This window comes from Microtus pennsylvanicus, chromosome 1 (assembly GCF_037038515.1).
Source record: "Microtus pennsylvanicus isolate mMicPen1 chromosome 1, mMicPen1.hap1, whole genome shotgun sequence".
Lineage (NCBI taxonomy): Eukaryota > Metazoa > Chordata > Mammalia > Rodentia > Cricetidae > Microtus > Microtus pennsylvanicus.
The window spans coordinates 168,621,172-168,639,054 of record NC_134579.1 but is presented as its reverse complement, the minus strand read 5'-3'; the positions used below and the strand labels follow the sequence as shown (position 1 = coordinate 168,639,054).

The 17,883-nt window shown below is 41.5% G+C and overlaps 1 protein-coding gene across 2 annotated transcripts in view; it reads left to right on the top strand.

Annotated features, from left to right (window-relative positions):
* The window catches only part of Lama4 (laminin subunit alpha 4), a 151,505-nt gene that overhangs the window by 119,712 nt on the left and 13,910 nt on the right, over positions 1 to 17,883 (top strand). For both annotated transcript variants that reach the window (XM_075945457.1, XM_075945449.1), the window contains exons 25-31: positions 1,039 to 1,181; positions 3,734 to 3,872; positions 4,292 to 4,429; positions 9,271 to 9,404; positions 10,263 to 10,424; positions 11,193 to 11,340; positions 15,979 to 16,169. In XM_075945457.1, coding sequence (XP_075801572.1) covers positions 1,039 to 1,181; positions 3,734 to 3,872; positions 4,292 to 4,429; positions 9,271 to 9,404; positions 10,263 to 10,424; positions 11,193 to 11,340; positions 15,979 to 16,169 — 1,055 coding nt within the window. The remainder of the gene's footprint in view (positions 1 to 1,038; positions 1,182 to 3,733; positions 3,873 to 4,291; positions 4,430 to 9,270; positions 9,405 to 10,262; positions 10,425 to 11,192; positions 11,341 to 15,978; positions 16,170 to 17,883) is intronic.

Here is a 17,883-nt window from a genome sequence, read left to right as displayed (position 1 = left end):
GATCCAAATGCAGTTGTTAGCCAGCTGTTTTTCCTGCTCAGTTCTTTTGTGACTTTCAATAAAAGAAGGACTTGACTGTTCGTCTGACCAGCATTTTTGCAGATTCACTAAAACTACTCACTGTCGTTTTAACAATAATTCTATATTTATTTTTACAAACCCAGTACTTCACAATAATACACAAATGGTGCGAAAAACTGACACTTTGGTAGCATGCATTCTACAACCCAGAAAGCGCCTGCTTAGGCTATAGTGGCGCTAGGGGCTAGAGAGAATGGAAAATGAGGAGTTGTCCAATGTATAGGAAGTTTTTGTTATGGTACATGAATATATTTTAGAGATCTGCTAAATAACACAATGCTATTACAAATACCAATAATTAGAATGTGTTGCCGGACATGTAATTCAGTGGTAGAGCTCTGTCCTAGCAAGTTTCAGGCTTGCTATTTTAAACACTCATATAGCTATAGTCATACACATTCATGTACCCACAGAAGATCTGGGCTCCATTCCCAGCACCACAAAAGAAAAAAAACATTATTAAGAGGATAGATCTCATAATATATGTCTTACACACACCCCACAAGGGAGTGTTATGAAGCAATGAAACTTTAAGAAATATTAGATATTGTTCATTTGATTGGGCTGGTGGCATAGTGGGGGTTTTCATAAGTCCAAACTGAAAAAACTGTGTTACTTCTCAAAATATGTGCGGTTTTGTAATCAAGGATGTCTTAACGAAGCTTTTTGTTTTTTAAGAAAAGATAGATGAAAAAAATAAGACTTGTAGAAAAATTTAGCCTATGCTAGTTATTTTTCCCAAAAAGGGACCCTTCCTTAGGAAACATAAACTGTTCATTTACATTACATAAAAGCCATAATTCTCATATTTGTGACTAAAAGGGAAAATCTATTCCCTATCTTGTGAACAAACAAGAACACTGGTGGTTACAACCAGGCTAGTTAAAATACATTAAAGTGTTCTTTAAAAAACAAAACTAGTTGTTAAAGAGCCTTACAATGCATCCTTTCTTCCAGATCTCAATTATTTACCACAATGACAAGAAAATGATTTTGGTAGTTGACAGACGACATGTCAAGAGCATGGACAACGAAAAGAAGAAAATACCTTTCACAGACATCTACATTGGGGGTGCCCCCCAAGAGGTTTTGCAATCCAGGTAGAGCCCTCTTGTTTCATAGCTTTTCACTGCTAATGATATACTAATGAGTATTCGATACCCAGTGGTCCCATGACAAGCTTGAGCATCCTTGCTTGCTGCCTTTGCACACCTGCATAGGTATAGACAAACGTATCCATCGACCTTCAGGCCACCTACAGCCAGCCCTCTGACACCCTTAAATCAGCATCTTATGTCATTAGTATAACATTACTCTTAGAACATAGTCTCCTGCGGTATTTCTCAAGAAGAGAAAGAGTAGAAGATAACATATCACGTGGAGATGAAACAGCGTGCATATTTTCACTTCTTATTTAGTCTTTAAACTTATTTTGAACTCACTAGTATCTGACAGTATGTCCATTCTTGCGGGTACCCAAGAGGCCATGGTTTGTGTGCACTGACACATTGTCCTGTTGTATTCAACAGTTGAGCTCTTTTTGTGCATTAAATTCATAGAAGCAGAGCTAGAGAGATGGCTCAGTGGTTAAAAGCACTGGCCGCTCTTCCAGAGGACTTGGATTTGATTCCCCACACCCACAGGGCAGCTCACAACCATCTGTAACTCCAGTTCCAAGGGGATCCAACACCCTCTTCTGGCCTCCACAAGCCAGGCACATGGTGCATAGACACACACACAGGCAAAATACCCGCACATATAAAATTGAAATAAGTAAACCTCAAAATAAATAAATTCATAGAAACAGAGATCCTTAAAGCTTAAAAGCAGCTTTGAGATTATCCTGTATGGTGACTCTTGTTGGAGTAACCTGGAGAGCTTTATACATAAAGCCCCTTGCATACCTAAATTCTAACTACTCTGAAGTCAGGCCCAAGCATTTAAAGAATGAAAGAAAAAATCCCCTACTTAAGCAAGAACTGATGATGGAATCCACCCCTCATCTAACCAAAACACCCTTCTCTATTAGCATTTACTTCTCTGTTAGCATTACTTCTGAGTAAATTTAGTGCTGTATAAACGTTTACCTCAGAAGGCTATACACATATTTATTACTTCAGAAGGCAATATGTGTGTATTAATATTTCAATTGTTATAAAGTTCTTATTTATCTTGAGTCCTTTCGTGTTGCAAAGTACCATATCTGAAAGAGGCTCCCTACGTTTTTTTCAAATTAAACACCTTTCCAGTCCTCCAATGCTGTCCTGTGGGAACTTACCACTATGTCTGCCCGCTGGGTAACACTCCCCTCCAGCTCTGACCTGTGGAGGAAGAACACAGCAGAGCCATTCATCCTCCGCATAGTTAACCCACTGTGATTTGGTCCAAACCACTATGGCATTCATTCAGTACCAAGTGTCGTGTTCTTGGGCACCTCCTATATACCCAGCAAGACAGAAACTAAGTCGAGCACTGGACAAGAATGCCATCCCTGATCAGAAGGATAAGACGTCTCTTACTTCCACTTTTTAATAAAAATAGATGTTTTCTTGCAATATATTCTGATGATAGTTTCCCTCTTTCTTCTCCTCTCAGTTCCTCCCCACCTCCCTTCCCATGCAGATTCACACCCTTCTTGTCTCCTGTTAGAAAACAAACAGGCATCTAAGGAATAATAAAATAAGATAAAGCAAAAATCAAACAAACCAGGATAGGACAAAACAACCAAACAAGAAAAATCACAAGAAACACATACAGATGCAGACACACGTGTGGGTGCCCACAGGAATCCCCTAAAAGTCACAAAGTCAGAAACCATGACAAATATACACAATGCACCTGTAAAGGGTTTTTTTTTAAGTGCCCTGACTTAACATCATGAAGCGAAGAACCTCCAACAATGTTGTTTAAATCATTTTGTGTTGGCAATCTGCTGCTAAGCATGAGGCCTTCCCTTAATAGTGGTGGTTTGTTTCTTCAGTGGGATTCGCTTGGAAAAAAATCTTATTTTTCATTTACTACCCCGATATCCAGTGGTTATCAACTGGAGATAGCTTCTGTGTTAGGAATAGGGGCTTGTGCCTATGTCTCCTTTCAGCTCTAGGAACCCATCTGCTGCAGGCCTGTGCAGACCCTGGGACCCAGACCCCCAGTCTGGCATTCTCTAAGACCCATCTCTGCCTTTCCTTGATTAGACTATGCTACAAATAAGGCCAACCCCATTAGTAGAAGTCTAAAAACACAAGTTCAAGTCCTAACTTAGTATTTACAATGTAATTGCTTTTCTAATTCCAATAAAATTTCTGATAGCAGAGTATTTTTTAATCTGTAATACATCAATCTCAAGACTCTAAAAAGAACAAGTAGCGTTTCCATCTGCATCGCTTGTTTGTTATAAAGATAGCAATTGACAATGTAAGCTAATTTTTTCAAAACTATAAAGAAGTAAGCAATTGTCTTGACTTGGAGCAAAGTCCGCTGCACACCAAGGTTTGACACAGCTCAACACAGCTGTGTGCTTATCAAAACAGAGCTTGAGAGCAGATGGTTTTTAAGCAGCTATGACGGTAAGCAAGCAGAGCTCTGAAGGGACTGTATGCAGTGCAGCATCATCAGCACAGCTGTGCCCATGAGGACTGTTTTCCTTTTCCAGGACCCTGAGAGCACACCTTCCCCTAGATATCAACTTCAGGGGATGCATGAAGGGCTTCCAGTTCCAAAAGAAAGATTTCAATTTACTGGAGCAGACAGAAACCCTAGGAGTTGGTTACGGATGCCCAGAAGACTCTCTGGTAAGTACCATTCAGCCAAGAGCTCTTTCAGGGGTAAACATCACTTTTGACAGTGAGATCAACCTCCTCTGCTTCGCTGGGTTCCTTTCTGCTGCCAGGAGAAAGAAAACTCATTAAACTAGAAAGGCTTGTGGGACTCTCCTGTCACCTGTGCAGCTGCGCCAGCCTTCAGTGGATGGGGTATCCACAGACAGCAGAGGCTGCTCAGACGCTGGTGGTCACTCGGGTGTAAGAAATAGGAAAGCTGAAGTCCAGCTGCTGTAGGAACACGGGAAGAAAGCTAGCGTGCCTGAATTCCAGCAGAAACCAAATTCAAACACCAACTGCTTCCCCGGCAGCAAGGCTCTTTGTATGTGAAGACTGACATAAACGGTCTGTAAGTGCCAAAGAAAACACTATGTTTACCTTTTCTCATACAGATATCTCGCAGAGCATATTTCAACGGGCAAAGTTTTATTGCTTCAACTCAGAAAATATCTTTCTTTGATGGCTTCGAAGGAGGTTTCAATTTCCGAACATTACAGCCAAATGGGTTACTGTTCTACTATGCTTCAGGGGTAAGTACTTGTTTCCCTCTGAGGATATTCTGTGTAGCTGTTTTGTCTATCAGAAACAAGTTTCGTGCAAGCTGAAAGTGAATTTTGATTCAGATTTTAGCTCACAAATACACAGAGACTATCAGACGCTAAATATGCAATACACATATTTTTAATATAATATTATTAATTCTTTGAAAATTTTATACAATGTATTTCATTATAGCCTCTCTCTCTCACACACACACACACACATACACACACACACACACATGTTTGTTCCTTCCCCTAATTCCTCCTGCTTCATCCCACCTCCCTCCCTCCCTAGACCCAACTAATGTCCTCTTTTCCTATACATAAAAAAATCCTTCACTCGGGCCTCTCCACACTGTGGTCACCACCATCAGAGCAGAGATACCAGATATGTGTGGTGTTAGTGAGGTTGGCCAGGATCCCTGAAGATGGAGGGCCCTCTGTCCATGTTAAGGGACCACAGTACTGGGGAAGCGATCCACTCCCAGAAATTTATGTCTGCAGCTTCCATTGCCAACATTGTTAAAAGTTCTCTTGGGCCAGTTGGCTTGGATAAAATGTTGGTGGGTGATATTGGTGATGTGACCATTACTAATGATCCAACATCCAAGTCTGCCTTCTGCTGCCCATGTACTCCTGGGTATGAGGCCGGCCACTGGAACACTGTTGACCTACAGAGGCCATACCCTTTAAGAAAACTGACTCCCTCCTGCAGAAGCCATCAACAGACTGCACTTCCACAGTTGGGGTGGGGTTCACGAACCCCTTCTTCTCATGCTAGATGTTGACTGGCTTGATGTTTCACAGGCCCTGTTGAGGCCACCAAAGGTGCCTGCGCTCAGGAGTGTAGGTAACACTTTGGCTCCAGACTTCCCCAATCTCTGGCTCTTTACACCCCCTCTCCCCTGATGGTCCATGAGTCTCATGGGGAGGGTGTGACATAAATGTCCCATGAACTTACACTCTGAACACTCTGACTAGTCATAAGCTCCTAGGTTGACTGCCATCCACTGCACAATGAAACTTCTCTGATGATATCCGAGAACCGTACTATTCTCCGGGTATTGAGATAAAAATTTAGAGGGCAGTTAGAGACTATGTCTGCTTAGCAGAGTGATAGTAGTAAGTTCACCCTGGGGCCTGTGAGCTTCCCAACCAGAGGTTCTTAGCCAGGTCAGCAGTACTAGGTATATGTTCGCTTCTATAGACCAGGCCTTAAATCCCAAAAGACAGCAATTGATTACATCCATAACACTCATGCCACTATTGCAACCATAGACATATCTTAGTGTGGAATTCAGTCCTGTCCCTCAGGAGCTGATGGGTAGAATTCAAAGAATCCATAGACTCAATTGTGGAAAACTGTATCTTTATTTTCTCCAACTGAAATAACATTTTCAAACCACAGTCGTATTAGCACTACCTCTAACTTTATCATTAAACAAAATTACACATATTTTTCACTTGACATTACAGTTGGCGCAGACATTTGAAATTATCGTTTTTTGTTCGTTTCTACTAGCTTCAAATATAGAAGCTGTCAGGTTTATTAAATCTATTAGTTGATGTCTTTATATGGAAGAGTATTACTATATATCACAAATTCCTTATTTGACCATTTTGAGAGCAATATTTCAATGTAGTAGATCTCCTTCCTATTCATGTTTATTTTGTCTTAAACATTTTAGGTTATTGCTTTGTGAAAGAAACCACATATATCTACAACCTGCCAAAAGCATCCATGGCACCATAATAGCAATAGCCTCTGCATGTAAGAACAAACACATTAGTGATTTAGTTTATAAATTAGAAGAAAGTTGCACTCTTCTTTGCCTTTGAGTTTACAACAGGATACTCAAGCTCAGTTTACAAAACTTAAGCCAAAAATAAAAGACTGGGTTTGTGGCTCAGTGACAGAGAGCTGGCCTACCCTGTGTGATGCCCACTTCAATCTTCATTCCCGTGAAAATAAAGCTCTGTAGAGGTTTGGTGACGCTAAGACTCAGACGATACATCTCTGCCTATACCACAGTTTTTGAAAGCAAATTTTGCTATTTACAATTACCTGTATCTGCCATTTTTTAAAAATTTGTCTCTGTTGCTTGTATATATTGAGAGATTTAACATGTACATGAACACACGGGTGTTTGTGCATGTTGAGGTCAAAGGACAACCTCAGGTGTCATGCTTCCTCAAGTGCCATTTGCCTTGGACTTGTTTGGTTTTGTTTTTGAAAAGGAGTCCCTCACTGGCAGCGGGGCGAGTGAGCCCCAGAAATCTGCCAGTCTCCATCTGCCCAGGGCTGGGATTACAAGTATAAGCTACCATGCCCAGCTGTTCGCATGGGTTCTGGGGATCAAATGGGCTCTTCATGCTTGTACAACAAACTCTTTGTAGACTGATGAATCTCCCCTAGCTCTGTCATTTTTATTTTCAATGTAATTTAAATCAATAGCATCCGTGTGGATTTACAGAAAGCATTTTGTACAACTTTTGCCCTCAATGCTTGTCTCCGAGTACCCTCGTCCGTTAAATTATTTTCTGTCACCGTTGGCGGTTTTGGTGTGCAGTTGGGGTTTGTGGACTGACAGCGGACTTTAAAAGTTAGTGTACATGTAAGGAAAGGGAAACCACATTATCATCCACCAGTGTTTTGAAATGAGCAGTAAGCAAATTCAGAAAACAAGTAACTTCTGCTTCTTGAAAGGTCTCTTCTATCTCGATGAATCTAGTGAAACGTTTTAAAAAAAAACATACTAGTGAATTAAGTCCAGCCTCTTCATCTACTTGCATCCTCCCGGAGGCTGACACACTCTCTTTCAAGGGGATCAATGAGAGCAATGTGATAGAAATGCTTAGGTTAAGAAAGTATTGAGACTAAGCCATCTCTTGGCATGACATAACCACCAAAGAGTTTCAGCTCAAAATGTGGGAGTATCTTTTTTCCATTGAAATATGTGAGTGGTGGGAATGGGGAGGGAGAGGGAGAGAGACTACAAGAGATTACAAATATATTCTACCATGTATATCCTACCATGAATACCTACCATGTATATCCTACCATGTATAACTACCATGTATACCTACCATGTATACCTACCATGTATACCTACCATGTATACCTACCATGTATATCCTACCATGTATAACTACCATGTATATCCTGCCATGTATAACTACCATGAAATCCTACCATGTATACCTACCATGTATATCCTACCATGTATACCTACCATGTATACCTACCATGTATACCTACCATGTATATCCTACCATGTATACCTACCATGTATACCTACCATGTATACCTACCATGTATAACTACCATGTATAACTACCATGTATACCTACCATGTATATCCTACCATGAATACCTACCATGTATATACTACCATGTATATCCTACCATGTATACCTACCATGTATATCCTACCATGAATACCTACCATGTATATCCTACCATGTATCCTACCATGTATAACTACCATGTATATCCTACCATGTATAACTACCATGTGTATCCTACCATGTATACCTACCATGTATACCTACCATGTATAACTACCATGTATACCTACCATGTATACCTACCATGTATACCTACCATGTATACCTACCATGTATAACTACCATGTATAACTACCATGTATACCTACCATGTATACCTACCATGTATACCTACCATGTATAACTACCATGTATATCCTACCATGTATACCTACCATGTATACCTACCATGTATATCCTACCATGTATACCTACCATGTATACCTACCATGTATACCTACCATGTATAACTACCATGTATATCCTACCATGTATACCTACCATGTATACCTACCATGTATAACTACCATGTATAACTACCATGTATAACTACCATGTATACCTACCATGTATATCCTACCATGTATACCTACCATGTATAACTACCATGTATAACTACCATGTATACCTACCATGTATACCTACCATGTATAACTACCATGTATACCTACCATGTATACCTACCATGTATACCTACCATGTATAACTACCATGTATATCCTACCATGTATACCTACCATGTATACCTACCATGTATACCTACCATGTATACCTACCATGTATACCTACCATGTATAACTACCATGTATACCTACCATGTATACCTACCATGTATAACTACCATGTATAACTACCATGTATATCCTACCATGTATACCTACCATGTATACCTACCATGTATACCTACCATGTATACCTACCATGTATACCTACCATGTATAACTACCATGTATACCTACCATGTATACCTACCATGTATAACTACCATGTATTCCTACCATGTATACCTATGTATATCCTACCATGTATAACTACCATGTATATCCTACCATGTGTTGAGGTCAAAGCACAGCTCTTAGGCATCCATTCTCACCTTCCTCCACCTTGTTTGGAGACAGCTCTCTCTTGGTTTTCCAGGTCCATGTGTACTCCAGGTTTGCAAACTCCTATCGACACTTTCTGTCTCACCATGGCAGTACTGTACTGCAGATGCATGCTACTGGATCTGGTTTTTACATGGCTTCTGGGCTTCTGAATTTAGGTCATCAGGCTTTCCGGGCAAGCACATTCATCTACTGAGCCAGCCCTAAACCACATCTACTTTTACAAGCCACATTAATTTAGGCAAAAGTCTTTAGTCATTGATAGTCACAGAAATTATCCTATCAGCAAATTTTTTGCACCCTGTGTGTTCTTTTAAGCAATGCTATCAAGTGGATTTTGAAAACATGTCCGGTTTTCATCCTGAGAGCCCTACTTAAATACATGTGCTTGTATTTCAGTCTGATGTGTTTTCCATCTCTTTGGACAATGGGACTGTCGTCATGGAAGTAAAGAAGACCAAGGTTATGTCGGCAGACAATCATTACCATGATGGGCTACCCCACTTCATCATTGCCTCCGTCTCACCCACAAGGTATAGCTCCTCCCTTCCTATACTTCCCAGCAGGACCTCCCTTTCCAGGGTGTGCTTCTGTCAGAAGTACTGTGGCTCCTAGGCTGTACCGTTGCTTTTCTAGTGTTCCAAAAGTAATGGAAGGAACAGCTTACCTTCTTCCCAAAAAGGTACTATTCATTTTCAAGAGATACCAAAGACACCATCAGTAAGTTGCTTAACCAATACAGACACTTTGGGAGGGGGCGGTCAATAAAAAGATCCGTTTTCATCTCTGTGCTGGCAGTGCACACCAAGGACTTGGCGAATAGAGTTTTTCACATAGAAGGGGTTCAGCCAATACTGGTTGTGTTTAGATTTTTCAATCTAAACAGTAAAGGGTGTTGCATTTATGATCACATTTTTAAAAGCTCTAGGTTCATCTTTAACATATATATTACTGGGATTTCTTTTTCATAAAACAAAATGTTTTGAAATTTAAAAAAACCCTCTCTCGGAGACTGCTGCTGCCCTGACTCTTTGTGTAGAATATTCCCATCAGAAGTAAACGGTGGGACAGTGTCTGCAGACTCTGCTTCTCATGATCAGCCCCTACTGTGCTGGCCAATGAAACTGACCTCAGGTACATGTGACGACTGCCAGAGGTGGGCTCTGGTTCTCCCTAAAAAACTCTCGGCCCGGAGATTTAAATTCCAACCTCGGTTTGGAGAATCCGTCTTACACATAGGCGTGTGTAGTCATTTCCTCCTGGGCCTCCTGAGGAATCTGTCTTTTCATGAAGGAGACGTTCCGTTTCGGCCCTGTGAGAAAACCTGGATGTCTGGTGAAAAGTAATGTTTGGGTGAGATGTGCTGTGTATAAAACCTCTCTCCTTTGCAGATATGAACTGGTAGTAGACAAAAGCCAACGGATTGAGACTCTTACAGGCAAAAAAGCGGAACAGATTCAAACAAGCGAGAAGAAGTTCTACTTTGGTGGCTCACCCATTAGTCCTCACTATGCTAATTTCACCGGATGCATAAGCAATGCCTACTTTACCAGGTATACTAATTTTTAACCAGCGAATGGGCCTGATGGATATTGATCAATACAGAAGTGAAATGTTTACACTAGTAAAATTGATAATTATGAAATTTACGATCCTTACCAGATAGCAATTAAACGTTCATGCGCTTGAGCGACTGACATACTTAGGATAGTAAGTCTCTTGATCTTTGATTCCTGTATTGCTGTGGCTAAACAAGCCTTCATTTCTTCACCTGAAAAACACAGATAACAAGAGCACCTGCTTGGTAGGCTTGTCACAGAAATTTACAAGACAAGACATATTAAGGTACCTTGTTCAGCACCTGGTATATAACAAGATATAAATATGATATGCACTTTATTTTGTGCTGGCTATTAATAGGAAACTACAGGTAAGCATTCTGAAATCCTTGTTCGAAGTTCAAGGTCTTCTTAATTTAACGCCTGGCTTTAAACAAAGTCACTGATCTAGATCGTTAAGAGACAACAGAGGCTCTGAGGATATAAGACAAGCAAGGGAGAAACTGAACACAGACGAAGAGACACAGGCATGGTCCTGGTCACTCAGAGTATAGAGGAAAGGACAGCTGTCAGCCGGAATGTGAAATGCCCAAAAAACAGTGTTAGTTGACTGTTAGGCTTCCTGTTAAGATAGGTTAGGATCTAGCACACGAACTCAATATACACATACCTACATTTCCACCACTGCAGGGTTTTGCCATAGCTTTCATTACGTAGTGACAGACAGCATTTTTAGGATGATTTTCTTCCTCTTACACGCAGGCTGGATAGAGATGTGGAGGTGGAAGATTTCCAGCGTTATTCCGAAAAGGTCCACACTTCACTTTACGAGTGTCCCATTGAGTCATCGCCATTGCTTCTCCTTCACAAGAAAGGAAGAAATTCCTCAAAGCCTAAAACAAATAAGCAGGTAATCAACCGCTAGCACTGTGCCGAACCCACAGTGGCCCTCGCGCTGTGTACTTACAATCCCAGACGCGGTTGCGCTGTAGACCCTGCTCTCGCTGACGCATGCGCCCAGGTGGAAGAGGGGTTGGGTAGCAGCGGATGGCCCAGCTTGTAGCATGTACTGCCCCAGGGATTGCTGTCAGAGGAGCAGAGTCTGCTGTTTACTTCCAATCCTAATGGTTTTGCATTAAAGGCTATCAAAATAGCTCTGCTCTTATCAGTGTGCGTGTGTGTGTGTGTGTTTAATATTTAGAACTATAATCTACTTTCAACAATAATTTTCAGCCTTTGTCATAGTCATGAAAATCATTAAAGTTTATTTTACAGTAACACAAATAATAAAATCCCAGAGACAGATATTGGGGTTCATGCTAAAGATCAGAAAAGCAAAGCAACCAAGCCACTAGAGAGCTCTAACCTCTACCAAGGCTCAGACAAAGGGGTGACCCCGTCCTCAGCGTAACTGCAAACTGCAATGCTCTCCACCAGACCTCAGGCTGCAATGAACTCTTGTCTCCTTCTGCCTTTTATACCTCTCTCTGCCCAGCCATATAACTCCTGTCTCCACCTCGCTTGTGCTGGGGTTGAAGGCATGTGACCCCCGAGGGCTGGGAACACTTCGCGTGAGTTATTTCTCTTTTTAGACGTGCAATCTCACATAGCCCAGGGTGGCCTTGAGTCCTGAGATTAAAGGTGTGTGCCACCACTCTCTGGCCTCTGGTGGCTTGGCTCTGCACTCTGATCTCCAGGCAAGCTTTATCTATTAAAATACGGATAAAATATTACTACATTTTATCTTCTCAACCTTTGGGTTCCTCCCCCCACATGCACAGGTGGATGTGAACGGCCCATTCGTTAAACAATGAGCTGTGAAATTTCACCTCTGACCCCCGTTCTTTATTTACTCGTGCGCATGATTTGGTTCTGTTACAAACGAGAGCCCTGGTCCCTTCCCATTCTCTCCGTCTAATATTCCCCGGCTCCCTCCTTGGCGCCGGTTCAACAAAGCTCCGTCAGTGCTCCTGATCCTGCACCATCTTCCACACAGGGCTCCTGGCTTCTACTTTGTCCCCTTACCATCTGTTCTTGGCACAGCATCCAGACCCCTATGCGTGCACACTGTCTCGGGCACTCATCAAAGTGCCCCCGCCCCCAGTGCACTCAGCGGAACTCCCAAGTCCCTACAGTTCCCGATAGGTCCTGTGTGATCAACACTCTGTTGTTCTGTTCATCTCATCATGCTCACTTGCATGCTCACATATTCTCCTCTCCCACCAGCCCATTACCAAAACTGGCCACATTAGCCACCCCCTCTCCTTTAAAATTTTTGTTCAGTCTTTCCTGTCTCCACTTCCTCTCTTCTCTCAATTTCTCTGGCTGCCTATTCAATGCCACAGCCTATCTACTGCCTCTGAACAGATTATCCATATTTTTGCCTTTTCTAGTTGTTCTTAATCCCATGGGGAGAAAATGTAACTAAGATTCATGTAAATTATAAGGATGTGTCAATAGCTACCAAGAAAAACTGGCCATCTTTGTTTTAAATGAATGTTTGTTTGATTGTTAGAGACAGGGGCTGTCCTGGAACTCACTTTGTAGTCCTGAACTCATAAAAATCTACCTACCTCTTCCTCCCAAAAGTGCTGAGTAAAGGCATGTGCCACCCAGCCCTGGTTTGAATTTTTATCAAGCCTGCATTAAAGGGTTTGGATTGTAAGCAGAAGTTTATGTCCTGCCAGTAGCTCCCAAATAAACACACTGAGGCTTAGTATTAATTATAAATGTTCAGCTGGTAGCTCAGGCTTGTTACTAGCTAACTCTTATGCTGTGGGCTAATGCTCTTATGCACTGTAAAGATTCATCACTTGTATTAGTTTAATAGAATGCTGATTGGCCAGTAGCCAGGCAGGAAGTATTGGCAGGGCAACCAGACTAAAAGAATTCTGGAAAGAGGAAAGGAGAGATGCAGTTACCAACCAGACACAGAGGAAGCAAGATGAGAATGCCTCACTAATAAAAGGTACCAAGCCACATAACTAACCATAGACAAAAATTATGGGTTAATTTAAGTTGTAAGAGCTAATTGATAATAAGCCTGAGCTAATGGGCCAAACAGTTTATAATTAATATAAGCCTCTGTGTGCTTCTTTGGGACTGAACAGCTGTAGGACTGTGTGGGACAGAAACTTCCATCTACACTCTTACACTAAAATTAATACATAATTCTTAGCTATATTTAACCACTTGACTTGGTACTTTTCTCAGTACAGCATTCTCATCTTGTTTCTCTCTGTTGACCTGAGACTCTGACTCTGCCCTTTTCCTTCCCATCATTTAGTTTGGCTACCCTGCCTATACTTCCTGCCTGGCTACTGGCCAATCAGCGTTTTATTGTACCAAACTGAGTGACAAATCTTTATAATGTAAAAGATTATTCCACAGCTTTAGATTAGAATAATTTATTTTCACATTCACTTCCTCTGAGTGCATAGTTGAATAAATTTTTAGAATAGATTCCAAGAGATAGAATTACTGGATTAAGGCAAATCACATTTTCAAAGAGGTAACACTAATTTTATGTTTCCTCACAGGTACTTGAAAATACCTGTCAAAAAAAAAGAAAAAAAACAACTATGTTCCATGCTTAAAGTTTTTTTTCAAAGTTTTAAGATGAACTGGGAAATTTTCATTTGTAACATAACAGTGTGTTCACTGATAGGGTCACGGTGCTAGCCACTCTTTTCTGAGAACTGACTCCCTACACACCCTGTAAGTCCTGTGGTTCAGGATTGTGACACCCACTCCCTGGATATAGGTGATCGGACCAGTATGTATGCCCTTAACTGAGCAGGCCTACGAAATCCTCTTCCTTGGGAAGGAACCTAGAAAAACAAGCCTGTTCTGATTGACTACAGATATGTAAGCCTTAGAGCAGATGTGTACAGAGAAAGGAGCTTTCTAGAAAGAATAAAAGCCAGAAAACTAACCTGAAAGGAAAAGAGAGAGTGAGAGCAAGAACAAGAAAAAGAGGAGAGAGAGAGAGAGAGAGAGAGAGAGAGAGAGAGAGAGAGAGAGAGAGAGAGATGGAGTTGGTGTTGGTTTTGATTTTGGTTTTTTTTAACATGTGTAGGTCTGACACTTCACCAGGAATTAGGGAGACGGGAAATGATTGCACTCAATATAACTGAACCCCTTGCCAGGCTTTCCAAACCTCCCTGCTGCCAAACATCTCCCTGTCAGCTTCCTGAGTGAGTCAAATCTGGCCACTCCCTGCTTTAAAGCCTGTTTGGCTCCTCATTGCCTAAAAGCAAAACTCTACCTCTAGCCCATCATTTAAAGACCTTTCTCTCTGTCACCAACCTGATTCCCAGTTTCTTTTTATAGACCTGCCTCTCCAAATTATCAGCTCTTAAACATTTCTAGTCCCTACCACATGGCACCCACAGAATGCCCACCAAATGGCACCCACATGGTGCCCACCACATAGCACCCACAGGGTGCCCCATCACATAGCACCCACAGAGTTCCCACCATATAGCAACCACAGAGTGTCCACCACATAAAACCCACAGGGTGCCCACCACATAGCACCCACAGAGTGTCCACTACATAGCACCCACAGAATGCATGCAGGAACATTGATTTCTTTCATCTTCACCTCTACTCATCCAATAAATGTTTGCTTTAAATAGTGAATAAACTATTACATACTTAATTTTCTCTACACTTTTATTTTGCCTCAGAAATAAAGATGGCATTATAATTAAATATTAGCCAATAGTTTCACAACACTACATGTTTGCATCAGTGGGGCAATTTAAAAGGCCCAACAGATCATCAAAGAAAAAATTCTATTCTAAAATGTTCTTCTATATTGATTCGGTCACATAAAATTTCATTATACAGCCTGTTGCTAAAAAAAAATAACCCTAAATATTTTCAAGCTTTTTAAAGATCTATTTATTTTATATGTATGAATGTTCTGAGTGCATGCATGTCTGTGCACCATGTACGTGTCTGGTAACCCAGGACATCAGAAGAGGTCATGAGATCTCTTGGAACTGGAGCGAATGACTGCTGTGAGCTGCCGTGTGGATACTGGGAACCAAACCCAGGTCTTCTGGAAGTGAAGCCAGTGCTCTTAACCACTAGCCTGTCTCTCCAGCCCCGATATCTTAACATTTTCCACAGCATGTATGAGCAATACTATGTGTTAATGTGATGCTGTGTGGCTACGTGGAGATTTTATTGATTGATTCTCTCAGGGTTATTTTATTGCCAGTTTCCCCATTGGTCACTGTTATTTAGGATATTTAATTAATTTGAGTGCTAGAGCAGTTATCTCTAAAGTTGCACTTGCGTGCTGGTTTGCAATCACAGACTAGAATCCTGGGTCTGCTATCATGCCGTGTGGTTACTGTTGCTGTCGCTTGTTTATGGTGCTACAAGGAAGCGTAGCCTGGTTGTTCATGAACAGAAAACTCACAAGGAGTAGCCACTTTGCAAATTTTGTATTCTTATTAAGGATAAAGACGTTACATGTTAAATTTTGTTACCAGTTTCAGAACTGTCTTCTCTCCATTCCACTCATTTCCTACAGGGAAAGAAAAATAAGGATGAACCTCTTGCCTGGGATCCTATTGGCCTGAAGTTTCTAGAACAGAAGGCTCCAAGAGACTCTCACTGCCACCTCTCCAACAGCCCCAGAGCAATAGAACATGCCTACCAGTATGGAGGCACAGCCAACAGCCGCCAAGAGTTTGAACACGTACAAGGAGACTTTGGTGAAAAGTAAAGGAGTGCACTGTCCTTCTAGAAGCTTCGTGCTATTCTCCATCCTTGTTTGTCATGGGCACCTTTCTCCTACCTTTCCTTCTATGTCGTCTTAATCCTGGGGTGTGTGTGTGTGTGTGTGTGTGTGTGTGTGTGTGTGTGTGTGTGTGAAGTATATGCTAAACAACACTTGATTCCTGCTTTCCAAGAAACTGCTCACACTTTCCCTCCCAGTGGAAGGCACATGGAGCAGCATCCTCACAGTTTACCAAGGCCGTTCCAAAAAGAGGCCTCTTAACCAGGGAAAGGCCAGAACGGGGCCCATCAGCAGACTTGATATCGCCTTCCCTTCCCCACTTAAATTGCATGAAGATTATGAATGAGGATGCACCCAAACATCTAGCGATCAAGAGGCACAGAAATTACAAATGTTCGTGTACATCTGTGGCCCTCCAGCTGCCTCAAACCCCATTCTTTGCAAATCTCTAATGACTCCCTGTTATTAAAGATTCATTTTCATAGTGTTTATGTACACAGCAGGCAAAATCTGCATTTTCATATGCTTCATGAAGGAGACTTAATAAACGCGCCTTACCCACACTTGGAGCTAAAGTTCTAGGCAGATTTCTTCACACACATTTTCCACCCCCTTGGGTGGCTGCTTTTGACATGTGATATTTGTTCATAGTATAGACTCTATACCCTTCTACTGGGAGGAACCTTAGTCTGTGATTTATGTAGGATATAAACAATATCTCTGTGAAATTTTCTCTCTGCATATTAATTACTCATGGCTATTTATCCACAGAGATAAGTTAATTTAACATATTGGCTTTTAGTGTTTACTAATTTTATTAGATAGGATTCTCTAGAGCAGTGGTTCTCAACCTGTGGGTCAAGACCCCTTTCACAGGGGTCACCTAACACTGTCGAAAACCAGATATTTGGATTATGATTCATAACAGTAGCAAAATTACAATTATGAAGCAACAACAAAAATAACTTTATAGTTGGGGGTCACCACAACTGAGGAACTGTATTAAAGGGGCCCAGCCTTAGGAAGGTTGAAAACCACCGCTCTAAAGAAGCTGATAGAATGAATATATATAGATAAAAAGAGGATTTGTTAGAGTGACTCACAGGCTGTGGTCTGACTAGTAAAACAATAGCAGTCTCCCAACAGAAAGGCAAAGAACCCAGTTCTTTGTACTACCCATGAGGCTAGTTGTCTCAGCTGGTCTTTGACCTACGTCACAGCCCCAAAGCAGTAGATTCTACTATGCACAAAGGAATATCTCAGCAGCAGGGCAGATGAGCTTGCCAGCAAGGCTGATGGCGAGCAAGGAAAGAACAAAAGCTTCCTTCTTCCGTGTCCTGGTCTATCAGCAGTCACCAGACAGTGTGACCCAGATTCGTGGGGGGGTTTCTGACCTCAGAAGATTCAGATCTAGGATGGATCTCCCACCTCAAATAATCCAGCCAAGAAAAGTCCCTCACAGATGTGTCTAGCTGGTTGGATTCTAGTTAATTCCAGATGTGGTCAAATTGACAAGATTAGCCATCACATTAATCTTCAAAGCAATACACCATAAGATCTATAAACAAGATAAGACTGTGTGAAATGTGTAACAGACCTGTAGAGAAAGTAAAGATTCACATGCGTGGGATCCTCTGTGCCTGAAATTTCTAGAATAGGCCTCGAGGAGAATTAGCATTTTTGAAGTAACCATGC